Genomic DNA, 20757 nt, shown 5'->3' with positions numbered 1-20757 from the left:
ACATGTATAATTTAAAGAATACTATTGCAATGATCATTTTGTATCCACTACCAGATTAAGAAACAAAATGTTTGGCCAGCCGCAGTGGCTCACACCTGTAATGCCAGCATCTTGGGAGGCTGAGACAGGCAGATCACTGAAGATTGGGTGTTGGAGACCAGCCTGGCCAACATGTGAAACCCTGTCTCTACCAAAAATAAAAAAATTAGCCGGTCGTGGTGGTGGGCACCTGTAATCTCAGCTACTCGGGGGGCTGAGGCAGGAGAATCGCTTGAACCTGGGAGGTGGAGGTTGCAGTGAGCTCAGATCACGCCACTGCGCTCCATCCTGGGTGACAGAGAGAGACTCTTGTCTTGGGGGTGGTGGCGGTGGAGGAACAAAATGTTTGCATTTTTTTCTTCCAGAGGTAGCCTGTGTCCTGATTTTTGTGTTTATCTTTCTCTTGCTTTTTAAAATAAGCTTTATGCATGTATACATAAATTCACATACATATACATTTATACATATGTGCATGTTTACAAATATATACATAAATTTGCACACACACTCCTATATCCTAAACAGTATACTTAGTGGGTTTTTTGTTTTTGGAGACAGAGTCTTGCTCTGTTACCCAGGCTGGAGTGCCAGTGGCACAATCTCGGCTCACTGCTGCCTCCGCCTTCTGGGTTCAAGCGGTTCTCCTGCCTCAGCCTCCCAAGTAGCTGGGATTACAGGTGACCGCCATCACGCCTGGCTAGTTTTTTTATTTTTAGTAGGGATGGGGTTTCTCCAGGTTGGCCAGGCTGGTCTTGAATTCCTGACCTCAGGTGATCCACCCACCTTGGCCTCACAAAGTGCTGGGATTACAGTCGTGAGCCACCTTAGTTTTGAATGAATAGTGTTACAAACACAATTATCATGCAGATAGATAGGGAGCATGTTTCAGTTTTGTTTTACTATTATTGAGAGTACCTCAAAGAGCTGTGTTTTTGTTTTGTTTTGTTTTGAGATGGAGTCTGGCTCTGTCGCCCAGGCTGGGGTACAGTGGCATGGTCTCAGCTCACTGCAACCTCCTCCTCCTGGGCTCAAGCAGCTCTGCCTCAGACTCCTGAGTAGCTAGGATTACAGGTGCCTGCCACCATGCCCAGCTAATTTTTGTATTTTAAGTAGAGACGGGGTTTCACCAGCCTGGCCAGCATAGGCTGGTCTCAAACTCCTGACCTTAGGTGATCTGCCCACCTTGGCCTCCCAAAGTGCTGGGATTACAGGCGTGAGCCACCATGCCTGGCCAAAGAGCTGGTTTTAAGAGGATATAAGGAATTGATATTTATGTAATTTGTAGGGAGAGAAATGTCTCAGTATTATGGCTAAGTTAGTTTAATTGGTTAATGTTCCACAGGGCAACAAAATAATAATATCTTTGGGATTGATTTTCTTATCAGGCTATAAAATCATAACACCTCATTAATTTCTGCAGTTAAACCTCAGAGGGCTATAAACTGTCTTTATCTTTATTAATAGTGGGCTGTTCATTAAATAAACTGTAATAACAAAGTTCTGTCCCTGAGAGCATAGATGAAGTCCAGACATACTTATTAGAAAATGCTAGAGCTTTCTTTTTTTTTTTTTTTTTTTTTTGAGACGGAGTCTCGCTGTCGCTCTGTCACCCAGCCTAGAGTGCAGTGGCGAGATCTCCACTCACCGCAAGCTCTGCCTCCCAGGTTCTCTCCATTCTCCTGCCTCAGCCTCCCGAGTAGCTGGAACTACAGGCGCCCGCCATCACACCCGGCTATTTTTTATTATTTTTAGTAGAGACGGGGTTTCACTGTGTTAGCCAGGATGGTCTCAATCTCCTGACCTTGTGATCCGTCCATCTCGGCCTCCCAAAGTGCTGGGATTACAGGCATGAGCCATCGTGCCCAGCCTGAGCTTTCTTTTCTTTTTTTTTTTTTTTTTTTGAGACAGAGTCTCACTCTGTTGCCCAGCTGGAGTGCAGTGGTGCCATCTTGGCTTACTGCAACCTCCGCCTTACAGGTTCAAGTGATTCTCCTGCCTCAGTCTCCCGAGTAGCTAAGGTTTCAGATGTGTGCCACCACGCCTGGCTAATTTTTGTATTTTTAGTAGAGATGGGGTTTCACCATGTTGGCCGGGCTGGTCTCGAACTCCTGACCTCAAGTAATCTGCCCACCTTGGCCTCCCAAAGTGCTGGGATTACAGGCATGAGCCACCGCACCCAGCCAATGCTAGAACTTTCTAAATTTGGGATTGAAATTTCATTTTATTTATTTTTTTGAGACAGTCTTGCTCTGTCACCCAGGCTGGAGTGCAGTGGCATGATCTTGGCTCACTGCAACCTCTGCCTCCCAGATTCAAGCAATTCTCCTTCCTCACCCTCCTGAGTAGCTGGCTAATTTTTGTATTTTTAGTAGAGGTGGGGTTTCACTATGTTGGCCAGGCTGGTCTCGAAATCCTGATCTCATGATCCACCTGCCTCGGCCTCCCAAAGTTGGGATAACAGGCATGAGCCACCATGCCCGGCATCATTTTATAATTATAAGGTCAAACTTCACTAAGGAAAGGACAGCCACTTAGATGAAGATTTTTAGGAAAAGATGAGCTGAACAGAATGGCTTCAGATCCCTTGCCTGTTTACAGGGGGCCTTTCTGAGGAAGTTTGTGCGCTGTGTTATGAGTCCTAGGAAAGGGGGGTCACCTCAGTCAGTCAGGGTATCTGGAAGGTTCTAGTGGACCAAATAATGGAAAGACAACAAAAATAAGGTCAGAAGGAGTGGGCTCCTCTGCATTTTCTGCTTCTTAGCTCACCATGGCCTACCTGTAGTTAACAGGGTAGGTGAAAGCAGAACCTCTCTGTGGGGGAAGTGAGTGTCCTCTGCTGACGAAGGCTGCACGCCTTGCAGGAGAGCAGGAACTGCATCAGCATATGCTCAAGATCAAGCCAAGCCCCACTGAGTATAGCAGATAGGCTCTGGGCCAAGTTCCTGGAGCATTCAGTCCTCAGCTTCAAAAGCTGCTATATTCCAGTGGATTTATTAAAAGATTGTTTTGTATAAAGGCACAAAATCCCTCACAAAAAAACTGCTTCAGCCTGGCCTGATTACCTGCTGCTTCTGGGGCACAGCTGGATTCTTTTTAGCTCTTCTGTGCAGGATCTTTCCTGTATCCTGTATTCTCTTTTATTAATTTACTCTCCCTGGTGAAGCTCAAACTCCAGTAGCTTCTTGACAAGAAGAGTTACATTTTTAGAAGAAGAGTTACATTTTTTGGAGACCTTGCGTGTCTGAATATTTTTTTGTTGTTGTTTAAGTAGAGACAGGGTTTTGCCATGTTGGCCAGGTTGGTCTTGAACTCCTGGCTTCAAGTGATCCACCTGCCTTGGCCTCTCAAAATGCTTCTGAATATGTTTTGGTGCTGTCCTCATACTTGATTGATATTTTGGCTGGTAAAAATCTTTTAGTTGGAAATAATTTTCCTACGGAGTTTTGAACTTACTGCCCCATTGTCATCTTGCTTGGAGTTTTACTGTTAAGAATTCCAAGCTGAGGGCCAGGTGTGGTGTCTCACGCCTGTAATCCCAGCACTTTGGGAGGCTGCAGTGGATGGATTGCTTATGTCCAGAAGTTCAAGACCAGCCTGGGCAATATGGCAAAATCCCATCTCTATAAAAAATTAGCTGGGCGTGGTAGTGTGTGCTTATAGTCTCAGCTTTTCCTGGGGGCTGAGGTGGGAGGATCACTTGAGCCTAGCAGGTAGAGGCTGCAGTAAGCTGTGATCATGCCACTGTACTCCAGCCTGGGTGACAGAGTGAGACCCTGTCTCACATACACACACACACACACACACACACACACACACACAAATTCCAAAAGCTACTATAATTCCTGCTCCTTTGTATGCGACCTGGTTTTTTCCCTCTCTGCAAACATATAGAATCTACGCATTGACCTCAGTGTTTTGAAATTTAAAATGAAGTGTGGGTCTTTTTTTACTCCATTAGTTAAGTATTCAATGGGTACTTTAAATCTGGAAATACAAGAACTTTTATTCTGGGGAAATTTTCTTGAAATATTTTGTTGATTCTTTTTTCTCTTCTATTTCCTGTGTAGTTTCTTTCTGAAATACCTGTTATTTATATGTGAATCTTTTATACTGGTCTTCTAACTTCTTTCTTTCTTTTTTTGGAGACAGAGTCTCGCTCTGTCGCCCAGGGTGGAGTGCAGTGGCGAGATCTCAGCTCACTGCAACCTCCGCCTCCTGGGTTCAAGTGATTCTCCTGCCTCAGCCTCCCAAATAGCTGGGATTACAGGCATGTGCCACCACTCATGGCTAATTTTGTATTTTTAGTAGAGACGGAGTTTCTCCATGTTGGTCAGGCTGGTCTCTAACTCCTGATCTCAGGTGATCTGCCTGCCTGGGCCTCCCAAAGTCCTGGGATTACAGGCGTGAGCCACCGTGCCTGGCCCTGGTCTTCTAATTTCTTATCTGTTTTCTATCTATTTTTTTGCTCTATTGTTGTATTTTCTTTTTCTTTTCTTTTCTTTTTTTTTTTTATTTTTGAGAGAGTCTTGCTCTCTCACCCAGGCTGGAGTGCAGTGGCATGATCATGGCTCACTGCAACGTTGACCTTTTAGGCTTAAGTGATCCTTCAGCTCAGCCTCCCAAGTAGCTGGGACTAGAGGCGTATGTCACCATGTCTGGGCAATTTTGTTTATTTATTTATTTATTCATTCATTTTAAGTTTTTATAGAGACAAAGTCTCACTGTGTTTCCCAGACTGGTCTCAGAACTCCTGACCTCAAAGTCTCCTCCTGCTTAAAAGCTTCCCAAAGTACTGGGATCATAGACAGGAGCCACCATGCTGAGTGTTGCTCTATTTTCTTTTCTTTTCTTTTTTTTTTTTTTTTTTTTTTTTTGAGATGGAGTCTCGCTGTTGTCACCCAGGCTGGAGTGAAGTGGCGCGATCTCGGCTCAGTGCAACCTCTGTCTCCCGGGTTCAAGTGATTCTCCTGCCTCAGCCTCCTGAGTAGCTGGGATGACAGTTGCCTGCCACCACTCCCGGCTAATTTTTGTACTTTTTAGTAGAGTCGGGGTTTTGCCATGTTGGCCAGGCTGGTTTCGAACTCCTGACCTCAGGTGATCCGCCCACCTCTGCCTCTTAAAGTGCTGGGATTACGGGCGTGAGCCACCGCAGCCAGCCTCTATTTTCTTTTTTCTTTTCTTTTTGTTTTTTTTTTTCTTGAGATGGAGTCTTGCTCTGTCACCCAGGCTGGAGTGCAGTGGCACGATCTCAGCTTACTGCAAGCTCTGCCTCCTGGGTTCATTCCGTTCTCCTGCCTCAGCCTCCTGAGTAGCTGGGACTACAGGCACCCGCCACCACACCTGGCTAATTTTTTGCATTTTTGGTAGAGACGGGTTTTCACCGTGTTAGCCAGGATGGTCTCGATCTCCTGACTTCATGATCTGCCCGCCTCGGCCTCCCAAAGTGCCGGGATTACAGGCGTGAGCCACCGCGCCGGGCCAGCCAGCCTCTATTTTCTTAACTTTTATTCCCCAACCCTTCTATTTGGAATTTAAGAAAGTTTCTACCATCATGTTTTTAAATCCCAAAGGGTATTTTTCGGTCTCTCAATGTTTCTTTTTTATAATTAATACATAATATTTGTACATAGTTATGGGGTACATAAGATATTTTGTTATATGCATAACACATGTAATAAATAGGGTATTTAGAGTCCACATCACCTCAAGTATTTATCATTTCTATGTGTTTTGAACATTTCAAGTCCTCTCCTAGTTATTTTGAAATATATCAGGGGACTTCAGAAAGTCTGTGTAAAAATGGAATTAAAAAGCACAAGTAAAAAATATAAACTGTTTCTCAGTGTAAGCTCCATCAAGTTCAAGACACTTTTGTAAGCAGTGATAGCAGCCATTTAGTCAATCCCTAAAGAACTGAGGGTCCTGGGAATTTAACCATGTCAATGCCATCTTTGTTACATTATTAACTGAAGGAAAATGGGTGCCTTTTAAAGATGTTTGAAGATTAGGAAACAAAAAGAAGTCAGAGGACCCAGACGGTAAGGTGGATGCCTAATGATTTCCCATCGGAACTCTTGTAAAATTGCCTTTGTTTGATGAGAGGAATGAGCAGGAGCATTGTTGTTTGTGGTGGAGGACTCTTTGGCGAAGCTTTCCGGGGTGTTTTTCTGCTAAAGCTTTGGCTTTCTCAAAATACTCTCATAGTAAACAGATGTTATTGTTTTTTGGTCCTGTGGAAAGTCAACCAGCAAAATGCCTGGAGCATTAAAAAAATAACTGTTGCCATGCATGACCTTTCCTCTTGACCAGTCCGCTTTAATTTTCATTTCATTTTATTATATATATATTTTTTCTTTGTAGAGACAAGGTCTGCCTGTTTTGCCCAGGCTGGTCTCAAACTCCTTGCCTCGAGCGATCATTTCACTTTGGCCTCCCAAAGTGTTGGGATTATAGGCATGAGCCATTTTGCCTTGCCAGACCAATCTGCTTTTCTTTGACTAGACCACTTCTACCTCTTGGTAGCCATTGCTTTATTTTTAATAATTTATTTACTTATTTTGAATTTTTTTTAGAGACAGGATCTTGCTCTGCATCCATCCTGGAGTACAGTGGTGCAGTCATAACTCACCGCAGTCTCAGATGCCTAGGCTCAGGTGATCCTACCACCTCAGCCTCTCCTCAAGTAGCTAGGACTACAGGTTTGCACCACCATACCTGGCTAAGTTTTTACATTTTTTGTAGAGTGTGGTCTTGCACTCCTGGCCACAAGTGATTCTCCCGCCTTGGCCTGGTAGCCATTGCTTTGCTTGTGCCTTGTCTTCAGGGTTGTACTGGTAAAGCCATGTTTCATTTCCTATTACAACTCTTTAAAGAAATCCTCTTTTTTTTGAGACAGAGTTTCACTCTTGTTGCCCAGGCTGGAGTGCAATGGCGCAATCTTGGCTCACTGCAACCTCTGCCTCCCAGGTTCAAGCAATTCTCCTTCCTCAGTCTCCTGAGTAGCTGGAACTACAGGCGTGGGCCACCATGGTGGCTAATTTTTGTATTTTTAGTAGAGACAGGGTTTCACCATGTTGGCCAGGGTGGTCTTGAACTCCTGACCTCAAGTAATCTGCCTGCCTTGGCCTCCCAAAGTGCTGGGATTACAGGCATGAGCCACCACGCCTGGCCATATTTTATTTCTTTTTAATTTATTGATCTTTCCTTGACTCTTTCTGGCAAATAGTGTCCTATAACTCTTCTAAACATATTTCTGTTAGGGCACCATGGCTTGCATCTGTAACCCCAGCTACTCTAGGGGGGCTGAAATGGGAGAATCACTTGGGGCCAGAAGTTAGGGACCAGCTTGGGCAATGCAGTGGTGTGATCTCAGCTCACTGCAACCTCCACCTCCTGGGTTGAAGCGATTCTCCTGCCTCTGACTCCCGAGTAGCTGGGATTACAGGCTCCCGCCACCATGCCCTGTTAATTTTTGTATTTTTAGTAGAGACAGGGTTTTACCATGTTGGCCAGACTGGCCTCGAACTCCTGACCTCAAATGATCTGCCCCCCTTGGCCTCCCAAAGTGCTAGGATTACAGACATGAGCCACTGAGCCCTGCCCCCTTTACTTTCTTACTTTATCCTGATTCTCCTAGGTACCAGCTAATTCTTCCTTGCTGGTACTAAGGGATTTAGGGGCTTTGTGTATATTTTTCCCTCTCTCTGCTCTACTCCTTTTACTTCTATTTAATCTAATTAACTTTACTCAGCTTTTAAATTTCAGTAGGTTTTTTTTTAATTTTAGCAAACTTTACCTCTTCAGAGAGGCTTTCCCTGACCACTCATTCTAAAATAAGCTTCCCCTTTATTCTCTTATGATCCTATGCATTTCCTTCATAGTCATTATTTGTATAAATTTGTTTTGCTGTTCCTTTGTCCCACTCCATCTCTGACCCAACTTAAGCCCTAGTTGGGAGGAGATTATGACTTGTTCCATAAATCTGTGTGTGGAAATACCTACCTCTTTTCTGCTTATATAACAATTTATAATAGATTAATATATGGGAAATGAATTTTATATGGGAAGTGAATTTTTTTTAAAACCTTCAAGCATTGCCTTAAATTCATGCTGACTTTCCCTATACTTTTTTTTTTTTGGAGACGGAGTCTCACTCTATCACCCAGGCTGGAGTGCAGTGGTGCGATCTTGGTTCATTGCAACCTCTGCTGCCTGGGTTCAAGCGATTCTCCTGCCTCAGCCTCCCAAGTAGCTGGGGTTACAGGCGCCTGCCACCACGCCTGGCTGATTTTTGTATTTTTAGTAGAGACAGGATTTTACCATCTTGGCCAGGCTGGTCTTGAACTCCTGACCTCGTGATCCACCCACCTCGGCCCCCCAAAGTGCTGGGATTACAGGCATGAGCCACCATGCCTGGCCCATACTTGCATTTAACCAGTTATTACTTAATCTTTTATAATAATTCATTAACTTGTCTGTAGAATATCTTGATAAAATGTGTTCATATTGCATTCAGAATAATACTTTAGTGTAACTAAAGCATAGCTAAATGATAAAAAATTTAAAATTTTAAGATCTGTACAGACAGATCTTAAGTGTACACTTCAGTGACTTGATAAGTGTATTTACTTGCATAACCACTATCCCAATCAAGATATTGAATATTTCCATTCACCCCAAAAAGTTCCTTCTAGTCGGTCCTCTCCCCTTGTAGCCACTGTTTTGATTTTTGTGACTATTGATTAGTTTTACCTCTTCTTAAAGTTCGTTTAAATGGAGTCATATAGTATATACTCTTCTGTATCTGCCTTCTTTTACTCGTCATGTTTTTGAGATTTTTTTATATGAGATTTAAAATATGTATTGGTTCATATTTTTTTCTGTTGCTTAGTAGTATTCCATTGTGTGAACAGACATAATTTGTTTTACCATCTTCTACTGATGAACATTTAGGTTGTTTCTGTTTTGCACTATTATGAATAAAACTGCTATAAGCTTTCCTGTACAAACCTTTTTGTATGTGTGGATGTTTTTACTTCCCTTGGGTAAACACCTAGGAATGAAATTATTGAGTTTTAGGGAGATTTATTTTTAACCTTATAAAACTGCCATCAGAAACGTGTTGTGAGAATTTTATTTGTTCTACATCCTCACTGACATTTGGTGTTGTCAATCTTTGTAAGTTTAACTATTATAGTAGGTGTGAGATATCTTTCATTAATTTGCATTTTCCTGTTGACTAAATGATGTTGAACATCTTTTTCAGTGCTTATTGGTCATGAATTGTCTGTTCAAGTCTCGTATACTTTTTATTGCCTATACTTTGTCTTTTTATTATTAATGTTTAGGAGTTCTTTATATATTCAAGGACAAGTCCTTTGCCAGATAATCATTTTGTAAATATTGTCTCCCAGTCTGTGTTTTCAGTGTTTGGACCTTCTGTAATATATTTATTGTACTTTTTTCAGATTAACAGTTGGACTCACTGCTTTAAATTTAGAGGTATTTTACCTAAAACCATATTTAATGATATTATTTGAAAACATAACTGACATACTGTTTAGAAAGAAATTTATCTTTGTGGACATTCTGTACAGTATTCTAATTTTTGCTTTAAATTGTTGTCTTTCTTTTTTTTTTTTTTTTTTGGTGACGGAGTTTCGCTCCTGTTGCCCAGGCTGGAGTGCAATGGCACGATCTTGGCTCACTGCAACCTCCGTCTCCCGGGTCCAAGTGATTCTCCTGGCTCAGCCTCCCAAGTAGCTGGGATTACAAGCGCCCACTACCACGCCTGGCTAATTTTTTTGTATTTTTATTAGAGACAGGGTTTCATCATGTTGGCTAGGCTGGTCTCAAACTCCTGACCTCAGGTAATCCACCCACCTTGGCCTCCCAAAGTGCTGGGATTACAAGTGTTAGCCATGGCACCTGGCCTCTTCAGTTTTTCTTGTAGGTCTCAGTTTCATCGGGTATCATTCCCTTCAGATTGAAGAATTCCCTTTAGCATTTCTTTCAGTGCAGGTTTGGTGATGAATTATCTCAATTTTTGTTTACCTGGAAGTACGTTTATTTTACTCATATTAAAAAAAAGAAAACTGGCTGGGAATGGTGGCGCTCACCTGTAATCTCAGCATTTTGGGAGGCTGAGGCAGGAGTTTAAGACCAGCTTGGACAACTGGGTGAAACCCTGTCTCTCTTAAAAAAACAAACAAAAAAAACCCCTCCCCTGCCCCCCAAAAAACACAGCTTTGTTTAGATACAGTATATATACTCTAACATTCACCTGTTTTAAGTGTACAGTTGAGTGATTTTTAGTATTTACAGAGCTGTGCAGTCATTGCCACAATCTAGTTTTAGAATCTTGTGGCCTTTTGCAGTCACTTCATATCTTTCTTCTCCCCATCCCTGGACAACCACTAATCCGGTTTATGTCTATAGATTTGCCTATTCTGGATGTTTCCTGTAAATGGAATCATACAATATATGGTCTTCTGTCTTTTACTTAGTCAGTTTTTGAGGTTCGTTCATGTAGCATCTATCAGTAGGAACCTCTTTCCTTTTTGTTGCTGAATTTGTATTCCATTGTATGGATGTGCTGTGTTTCATTTATCCATTTGTTGATGTATGTTTGGTTGCTTCCACTCCGTGGCAATTATGAATAATGCTGCTATGAACAAGCTATTGTGAAGATATGTTTTCGTTTCTCTTGGGTAGTTAGATAGGAGTAGAATTGCTGTCACCTTCTTGTGTTTTTTTTTTGAGACAAGGTCTCACTCTGTCGTCACCCATCATAGCTCACTGTAACCTCGAACTTCTGGGCACAAGTGATCCTTCCATCTCAGCCTCCTGAGTAGCTGAGACTACAAGTGCACACCACCATGCTTGGTCATCCTCATTTTTGGAGAATATTTTTGCTGGGTATAGAATTTGGGATAGATTTTTTTTTTTTCCGAGACGAAGTCTCACTTTTTTGCCCAGGCTGGAGTGCAGTGGTGTGATCTCGGCTCACTGCAACCTCCAGCTCCTGGGTTCAAGCGATTCTCGTGCCTCAGCCTCCTGAGTAGCTGGGTCTACAGGTAAGGGCCACCATGCCCAGCTAATTTTATTATTTTTAGTAGAGATGGGGTTTCTCCATGTTGCCCAGGCTGGTCTTGAACTCCTGGCCTCAAAGCAGTCTGCCCACCTCAGTCTCCAAAGTGTTGGGATTACAGGCATGAGCCACCACACCTGGCCTGATTTCTTTTTTTTCTTAAAGCATTATTAACAATGTCATTCCTGTGTCTTCTAGCATCCTTTGTTCTGGTTAGAAGTCAGCCATCATTCCTGTTGTTCTATCTCTGTATATGTTGTATTGATTTTTTCCCCCCATAAGACTGTTTCAAGAGTTTCTCTGTATCTCTGGTTTTCAGCAGTTTGATTATGATGTTTTCTTTGTATTTATCCTCCTTGGAGTTTGCTGAGCTTTTTGGATTTGTAAGTTAATATTTTTCACCAAATTTGAGAAATTTTGCCTTATTCTTTTTTTTTTTTTGAGATGGAATTTTGTTCTTGTTGCCCAGGCTGGAATGCAATGAATGGTGTGATCTTGGCTCACTGCAACCTCCGCCTCCCAGGTTCAAGTGATCCTTCTGCCTCAGCCTCCCAAGTAGCTGGGATTACAGGCATGCGCCATCACACCCAGTTTTGTATTTTTAGTAGTGACGGGGTTTCACCATGTTGGCCAGGCTGGTCTCGAACTCCTGACCTCAGGTGATCCACCTGCCTCAGCCTCCCAAAGTGCTTGGATTACAGGTGTGAGCCATTGTGCCCAGCCCATCTATTATTTTTTCAAAATTTTTTTCTTTCTCATTCTGTCTTTTCTTCTTCTGGTAACTTTAATTACATATATTTTAGACCACTTAGTATTGTTCCTCAGGTCTCTAAATTGGATAATTTCTTTTGATGTTTAAGTTTACTGTCCTTCTACTGTAGCTAATCTGTGATTGAGTTCATTTATTTATTTATTTATTTATTTATTTTTTTAGATGGAATCTTGCTGTGTTGCCTGACTGGAGTGCAGTGGTGCAATCTTGGCTCACTGCAACCTCCGCCTCCTGGGTTCAGGCAATTCTACTGCCTTAGCCTCCTGAGTAGCTAGGATTACAGGTGCCCGCCACCATGCCCAGCTAAGTTTTTGTATTTTTAGTGGAGACAGGGTTTCACCATGTTGGCCAGGATGGTCTCGATCTCTTGACCTCATGATCCGCCCGCCTCGGCCTCCCAAAGTGCTGGGATTACAGGCATGAGCCATCCTGCCTGGTCCATTTAATTTTTAAGTTCAAACATTGTAATTTGCAGTTCTAGAATTTTCTTTCTTTTTTTTTTTTTTTTAAAGGAGTCTCGCTCTGTCGCCCAGGCTGGAATGCAGTGGCGAGATCTCGGCTCACTGCAAGCTCCGCCTCCTGGGTTCTCGCCGTTCTCCTGCCTCAGCCTCCCGAGTAGCTGGGACTACAGGCACCCACCACCACGCCTGGCTAATTTTTTGTATTTTTAGTAAAGACGGGGTTTCACCGTGTTAGCCAGGATGGTCTCGATCTCCTGACCTCGTGATCCACCTGCCTCGGCCTCCCAAAGTGCTGGGATTACAGGCATGAGCCACTGTGTCCAGCCCCTAGAATTTTCATTTGAATCTTTTTACATTTTAATTTATTTTTTAGAGACAGGGTCTTGCTATGTTGCCTGGGCTGGGCTTGAAGTCCTGGCCTCAAGCAATCTTCCTGCCTCGGCCTTCTGAGTAGCTGGGATTACAGGTGCAAGCCATCACATTGGCTCCTGATTCTTTTTTGAAAAAATAGTTTCCTTTTCTCTACTAAGATTCTCCATTGGTTCAGTTATTTTGACCATGTTTTCCTGTAAGTCTTTGAATATGATTATTATAATGGGTGCTTTAAAGTCCTTGTCTGCTAATTTCAGTATCTGAGTCATTTTGGGATTTATTTCTATTGACTGTTCTTTTTCCTCCTTAAAAATAGATCACATTTTCCTGGTTCTTTGCATGTCTAGTATTTTTTTTTAGTATATATTGAACATTGTGAATAATATGAGTCAATTTCGTTATCTTCATCTGAAAAGTATTGCTTTTTGTTGTAACAGGCAGTTAAAATATTGGCTGATCACCTTAAAATTGTGGAGACTTGGTTGTATATTTTGTTAAGATATGTCCCCAAGGTGTTTACTGATCCTCCCTGACTTGGTGGAATGAAAATTCCAAAATGTCTCCCTTATATTAAAGTGTTTGGGGCTCTCTTTGTGACTTACCCCTTTCCGAGATGTCCCCCTTCAATTTCCAGCTGTTATAGTGGTCCTGAACTCCCATCTTCTGGCATCTCAAGCCAAGAAGACTGTGGCTTTTTGCTTGCCACTGTGGCCACTTTGTGCCAAGGGGACTCCCTGGGCTGGGAGTGGGAGTTTAAGGGGGTTCCTAAGGGGAACAGCTGATCCCACTTACTGTGTTTTCTTTCTTTTTTTCCTTTGAGAGGGAGTCTCACTCTGTTGCCCAGGCTGGAGTGCAGTGGTGTGATCTTGGCTCACCGCAATCTCTGCCTCCCAGGATCAAACAATTCTCCTGTTTCAGCCTCCTGAGTAGCTGGGATTACAGGTGCATGCTACCATGCCTGGCTGAATTTTTTTTTTTTTTTTTTTTTTTTTTTTTTTGAGGTGGAGTCTCGCTCTGTTGCCCAGGCTGGAGTGCAGTGGCTCACTGCAAGCCCCACCTCCTGGGTTCATGCCATTCTCCTGCCTCAGCCTCCCAAGTAGCTGGGACTACAGGCACCTGCCATCACGCCTGGCTAATTTTTTTTTGTATTTTTAGTAGAGATGGGGTTTCACTGTGTTAGCCAGGATGGTCTCGATCTCCTGACCTCGTGATCCGCCTGCCTCGGCCTCCCAAAGTGCGAGATTACAGGCGTGAGCCACCGAGCCCGGCCAATTTGTGTTTTGTTGTTGTTGTTTTTTTTTTTTGAGACAGAGTCTCGCTTTGTCTCCCAGGCTGGAGTGCAGTGACACAATCTTGGCTCACCGCAACCTTTGCCTCCCGGGTTCAAGCGATTCTCCTGCCTCAGATTTCTGTATTTTTAGTAGAGACGGGATTTCACCATGTTGGCCAGGCTGGTCATGAACTCGTGACCTCAAATGATCCACCCGCCTCGGCATCCCAAAGTGCTGGGATTACAGGCGTGAACCACCACGCATCCGGCTGTGTTTTCTTTCTTTCAAGGCTGAAGTTTCTTTCAATTTCTGCCTGTTTTTTCAGCCCTCTCCAGTGCTTTCAAAATTTTTTTTTTATTTCTTTCTAGAATTTATGGTGGCCTTGAAACATCTCATGTGGACATAATATCTTTGTTTTTAAAAATAGTATGCTACACTCCTGTTATTTAGGCACATGATTTTTCTCCTTCTTCCAGTTATGTCTTACTGCGTTACAGATTAATGCCAAAACACTGTAGCTTAAAACGGTCATTTCAATATGTTTATTAGATTTTATGGGTCAGGAATTTGGAAGGGGCATAGCCAGGATGATGTATCTCTGCTCCGTATATCTGGTGCCTTACCTGGGAAGGCTCAAACTTTTGGGATGGTGCTATAGCTGGATAGCAGTTACCTACAAGTGTCTTTACTCATATGTCTGGCAGTTAATACTAGCTGTTAGCTGGGACCTCAGCTGGAACTGTGGGTCAGAACACCTATAAATGGTCTCCTTACAGCATGGTAGCCCAAGCATTAGTGTTCCAGAGAACCAGGCAGATGCTCCATTGCCTTCTGTGACCTGATCTTGGAAGTGGCATGGCAGAAGTTACATAGCATCACTTCCTCTACTCTACTGGTCAACTAGTCTTTATTGTTGACCCAAATTCAAAGGTAGGACATAAATCTACCTCTCAATGGAAGAAGTGTCAAATATTTTAGACATGTTTAATTTATTTCATTTATTTATTTATTTTTGGACAGAGTCTTGCTCTGTTGCCCAGGCTGGAGTGCAATGGCATGATCTTGCACTGCAATCTCTGCCTTCCAGGTTCAAGCAATTCTTGTGCCTCAGCCTCCCGAGTAGCTGTGATTACAGGCATGTGCCACCACGTCCAGTTAATTTTTTATATTTTTAGTAGAGACAGGGTTTCATAATATTGGCCAGGCTGGTCTTGAACTCCTGGCCTCAAGTGATCTGCCCACTTTGGCCTCCCAAAGTGCTGGAATTACAGGCGTGAGCCACCGCGGCACTTAGCTCGTAGACATGGTTTAAAACCGTAGTGCTCATTTATCAAATAGCAAGCTCCCCCTTGGGTCCTAGCATAGTCCTGTATACATCTCAGTTAGGTACTTGTTGAAGTATTGAATTTTTCTTAACTATAGTAGAATAGGACCTAAAGTAAAGTTGTGTGTAAAGCTTTAAGAAAGGAGTAAGATATTTTACTTTTAGAAAACATTTTCTTGGGTTGATTAGTTTTTGTCTTTCTGTTTGTAGGATACAGCATTTAATGAAAAATTTATGCTTAAGAAGTAAAAATGGCAGGCTTCCTAGATAATTTTCGTTGGCCAGAATGTGAATGTATTGACTGGAGTGAGAGAAGAAATGCTGTGGCGTCTGTTGTCGCAGGTATATTGGTAAGTGAGAAAGACTGGTTGGTGGCATTTATCCCTTACCTTTTGCCCTGGAAATTAATGCCGGTTCCTTTGAACTGAGAATGGCTTTCCAGAACTATTTATTTCACTGCTGTTTTGTATAGATAATTATCAGAGTTCTAGATACTATTGCCAAGCAGAATATGATAGGCCCTGGATTCATTTTGACTTTGTAAACATGTACTTAATATCTTTTCTTCAGTTCCAGTGATAATATAATTATTATAGGCAATAGCATTTTTAACTTACTGATACAACATATATATAAGTACTTTAAGATCCTTAAAGGCTCAGAATTTGATGTAACCCAAAATTATTGTTGTGACTTATTGAAGGTCAGACAACAGTGACAGTACTCTGCAGATAATAGTAACAACCTTAGGCTCCATTAGAACTGAAGCGCTGCAGCAGCTCTAGGGAATAAATACCATCTCTGTTTCCCCAGCTGCAACATCGGGGGAGCATCAGAGGAAGACATTTGTGAAGGAAACTATTGTTTAATTTTCTTTCCATCATTTTTTTTAACTTTAATTGAAAATGACAGGCATAAAACAAAAATAGAGAGAATGGTATAAAGGTTCCGTCACCTCCTTTATCCCATGTATCTATCATCCAGCTTAAAAAAAAAAAACCCAAAATCAGGACCTATCTTGGTTTATAATTCCATCAACCACTCCCTGTCCGCACTTTTTTTTTTTTTTTAAAGAGACGAGGTCTTGCTATGTTGTACAGCTACTAGAGTATAGTTGCTATTTATGGGTGTGATCCTAGTATACTACAGCTTCAAATTAATGGTCTCAAGCAATCTTCCTGCCTCAGTCTCCCAGGTAGCTGGGACTACAGGTTCATACTACCATTCCTGGCTCCCACAGCATTTTTTGGAAGCAAATTTCTTTATCTGTTTATATTTTAAAAATTCATCTCTTTTAATATACAGTTCTACACCTAAAGTCCAATAGAAAAACAAAATGAAATGAAGCAGAGCAAGAACTAATGATAATTGTGAAGCAGTCTGCTCACTGCAGCCTCCGCCTCTGACTTCCCAGGTTCAAGCGATTCTTGTGCCTCAGCCTCCCAAGTAGCTAGGATTAGGGGCACATGCCACCGTGCCCAGCTAATTTTTGTATTTGTATTTGAATGTTTTCGAGACAGTCTCGTTCTGTTGTCCAGGCTGGAGTGCAGTGGCGTGATCTCAGCTCATTGCAGCCTCCACCTCCTGGGTTTAAACGATTCTCCTGCCTCAGCCTCCCGAGTAGCTGGGATTACAGGTGCTTGCCACCATGCCCAGCTAATTTTTGTACTTTTAGTAGAAACGAGGTTTCACCATGTTGACCAGACTGGTCTCAAACTCCTGACCTCAGGTGATTTGCCCGTGTTGGCCTCCCAAAGTGCTGGGATTACAGACGTGAGCCACCGCGCCCGGCCTTGTATTTTTAGTAGAGATGAGGTTTTACCATGATGGCCAGGCTTGAACTCCTGACCTCAAGTGATCCACCTGCCTTGGCCTCCCAAAGTGCTGGGATTACAGGCGTGAGCCTCTGCACCCGGCCCATTTATATGATCTGTAGGACAAAAGGAATGTTAAAAAGCAGGTATTGTGCTAGCAAGAGTTTTAATGTTTCAGTGACTTGGGCTGTGTTTTAAGTTTTTTACAGGCTGGTGGATAATGATTGATGCAGCTGTGGTGTATCCTAAGCCAGAACAGTTGAACCATGCCTTTCACACATGTGGTGTATTTTCCACATTGGCTTTCTTCATGTAAGTATGAGGATAATTCTTTATTCAAGATGATTTTTCTAAAAATGCTTTCCCGTTAATGTGCAGTGCTTTCTTGAATAACTTTTTAATTTATTCGATAGATTATTTTTTAACATGATACATACATAATTCCCATTTTATTACGATTTTTTTTAACCAAGAATGAGTGTTGGATTTGGTCATATATCTTTTTAGCACCTATAACGATTATCTTGTGATTTTTTTTTTTCCTCATATTTTTTAATCTGGTCAGTTACATATTTTGTCAGTTCCAAGATCTACTTTTTCGCATTTTAATACCTCCCAATATCAGGATGCATCTTACAGTCAGTGGTATCTTAGAATTATAATTGATAACATTTTTATTTCTTGTCAGTATTAAAAATTAATGGTGTATCTTAAAACTGATGGCTCTGAGATTTCATGAAACATGTTACGTTTCTGCATTTTTTAGTAGTAAATCATCTGTAGGTGTTGTAGTACACTCAACTTTTACCTTGCAGTATTATTATTATTTTTTTTAATGTGCTACTTAACTGTGTTTGCCAGTGTTTGAGGAAAAGGCAAGATTGGCCTCAAAGAGATTTGTTTGTGGCTTTTGTTTTTATTAAATTATTTTTAAGTTTATGTTACCTCATTTCATAAAAAAGCTTGGAAGCTTTTTATGGATGTCTTTTAACAATTAAAAAATATTAAACGTTAAGATTACATCATTTCCTTATACCGTCAGGGGTTTTTTTGTTTTTGAGACAGAGTCTTACTCTGTTGTTTGGGCTGGACCGCACTGGCGTGATCTCGGCTCACTGCAACCTCTGCCTCCCGGGTTCAAGTGATTCCCTTGCCTCAGCCTCCCAGGTAGCTGAGATTACAGGTGCCTGCCACTACGCCCAGCTAATTTTTTGTATTTTTAGTAGAGACGGGGTTTCACCATGTTGGCCAGGCTGGTCTTAAACTCCTGACCTCGTGATTTGCCCGCCGTGGCCTCTCAAAGTGCTGGGATTACAGGTGTGAGCCACTGCACCTGGCCAGGAGTTTTAAAAAGGTTGTATTGTGGAAAATGGAACTACTTATATCCATTGTGGCTTCTAAAAAAAGGAAATTCCTGTTACTAATTAATGTACCTTGCTCTAACAAAAATGGAAGGGGAAGCTGAATAAAGTGGGCATATTATACATAAGCTACATTTTCTCTGAGCTTAAGAAATGGATCATAGAAAATCACTTGACTTTTAACACAAAGAGAAACTGTTTAACTCTTGATAATAATGAGAACCTTGAAATGGGATGGCACTGAGTCATTCATGTATAAATGTGAAATAGACAAACCAGAAAACTGGCCCCTCTTGTATAATCTCTGGAGACAAGTGATAGAAATTTCTTAAAATAAATGTGTTTTCTGGGTGTACTTTATGAAAATAAGACTAATGTAACATTTCTATCAACTAGCATTTTTATTAGGTTAAAAGATATGTTAAATTATTCAGATATTGATTTTAGTTATGAAATAATCTGTTTTCCATCTAAGTGTTATATATTTGAGTATTTTAACAACGAATACTGAAGTTCTTTTGATGATTTTGTACTGTTCTAGGATAAATGCTGTATCCAATGCTCAGGTGAGAGGTGATAGCTATGAAAGCGGCTGTTTAGGAAGAACAGGTAAAGATACTTTGAGCTGTTAATGTGTGTTGACAAAATAGAAATTTGTCACCAGAAAAAAAGCCTCTCTTGTGAGTCTTTATTCAGGACTGGTAATGATTGTATAGAATATTTTTTATTGGCTTTAAAAAAAAGTTTTAGTGTTATTCAAATCCTTAAGAAAGTAAGTTATTGCTAGAAGTTACTGTTTTTGTCATGTTACACTGCCCATGATATAGATAAAAAATGTTGCTATTCAAATGGATCTTGGACTCCAGTGCTAATGATGGATTTATTATTATCCCAATTGTTGACCAATAATGTTACTTACAAGATGGCTGAGTATGATTATTAACAGGAAAGTAATGAACACATTAGGGGATTAAACCTAGGACTACAGTGTCTTTACATTCACTTCTGATCACCTGAGTAGCCACCCACAGACTGCAGCAAAATTGTTCAGAAGAAAGATGCTATTTGTCTACACCTAAATTAGTTTTTGTAGTTTGAATTCATTTGAATTGTCATCCAATTTTTTTTTTTTTTTTTTTGAGACGGAGTTTCGCTCTTCTTGCTCAGGCTGGAATGCAGTGGTGTGTTTTTGGCTCATCGCAACCTCCACCTCCTGGGTTCAAGCAATTCTCCTGCCTCACCCTCCCGAGAGCTGGGATTCCAGGCATGTGCCACCATGCTTGGCTAATTTTGTAGTTTTAGTAGAGATGGGGTTTCTCCATGTTGATCAGGCTGGTCTCAAACTCCTGACCTCAGGTGATCCACCCACCTTGGCCTCCCAAAGTGCTGGGATTACAGGAGTGAGCCACCAAGCCCGGCCCAATTGTGTTTTTTAAACATTTACGGCCGGGCGCAGTGGCTCACGCCTGTAATCCCAGCACTTTGGGAGGCCGAGACGGGTAGAACACCTAAGGTCAGGAGTTCGAGACCAGCCCTGCCAACATGGAGAAACCCCGTCTCTACTAAAAAAATACAAAATTAGCCAGGCGTGGTGACACACTTCTGTAGTCCCAGCTACTTGGGAGGCTGAGGCAAGAGAATCACTTGAACCCGGGAGGCAGAGGTTGCAGTGAGCCGAGATCACCTCATTGCACTCCAGTCTGGGCAACAAGAGCAAAACTCCGTCTCAAAAAAAAAGAAAAATTACATTATAATATGAAGAAATTAAGGTACAGTGGGCTTAAATAATGGGTCCAAAGTCACAGAGCAAGTAAGTGGTGAAGCCAGGATTGAACACTGACAGTCTGTCTCCAGAGCCCATGCTTTTAGCCACCATGCTATGCTTGTTTCCCATCTAGAACCATTTGGTCACTTTGTCTGGTTTGGTACCACGTGTATATTTTTTCTTTTTGTCAGCTTAATTGAATATAATTTAAGTATAATAAAATTCACTAATGTATTTATTATTTTATTAATTTTTTTTGAGACAGAGTCTCACTGTCACCCAGGCTGGAGTGCAGTGGCACAATCTTGGCTCACTGCAGCCTCAACAGCTTGGGCTCGAGTGATCCTCCTGCCTCAGTTTCTCAAGTAGCTGTGATTATAGGCACATGCTGCTGCGCCCAGCTAATTTATTTATTTTTTGTAGAGACAGGGTTTTACCACGTTGTTCAGGCTGGTTTTGATCTCCTGGCCTCAAGCTATCCACCTGGTC

General features: G+C 41.9%; 1 protein-coding gene across 5 annotated transcripts in view; it reads left to right on the top strand.

Annotated features, from left to right (window-relative positions):
* Window positions 1–20757, top strand: part of TMEM50B (transmembrane protein 50B) — a 39611-nt gene that overhangs the window by 4303 nt on the left and 14551 nt on the right. For 3 of the 5 annotated variants that reach the window (XM_024239218.3, XM_024239217.3, NM_001133519.1), the window contains 3 exon segments: window positions 15539–15678; window positions 17342–17454; window positions 19045–19112. In XM_024239218.3, the coding sequence (XP_024094986.1) occupies window positions 15580–15678; window positions 17342–17454; window positions 19045–19112 (280 nt within the window). In that variant the 5' untranslated portion in view covers window positions 15539–15579. 5 annotated transcript variants of the gene reach the window in all.

The sequence above is a fragment of the Pongo abelii genome, chromosome 22, assembly GCF_028885655.2.
Source record: "Pongo abelii isolate AG06213 chromosome 22, NHGRI_mPonAbe1-v2.0_pri, whole genome shotgun sequence".
NCBI lineage: Eukaryota > Metazoa > Chordata > Mammalia > Primates > Hominidae > Pongo > Pongo abelii.
This window is presented reverse-complemented; position numbering and strand designations above follow the sequence as displayed.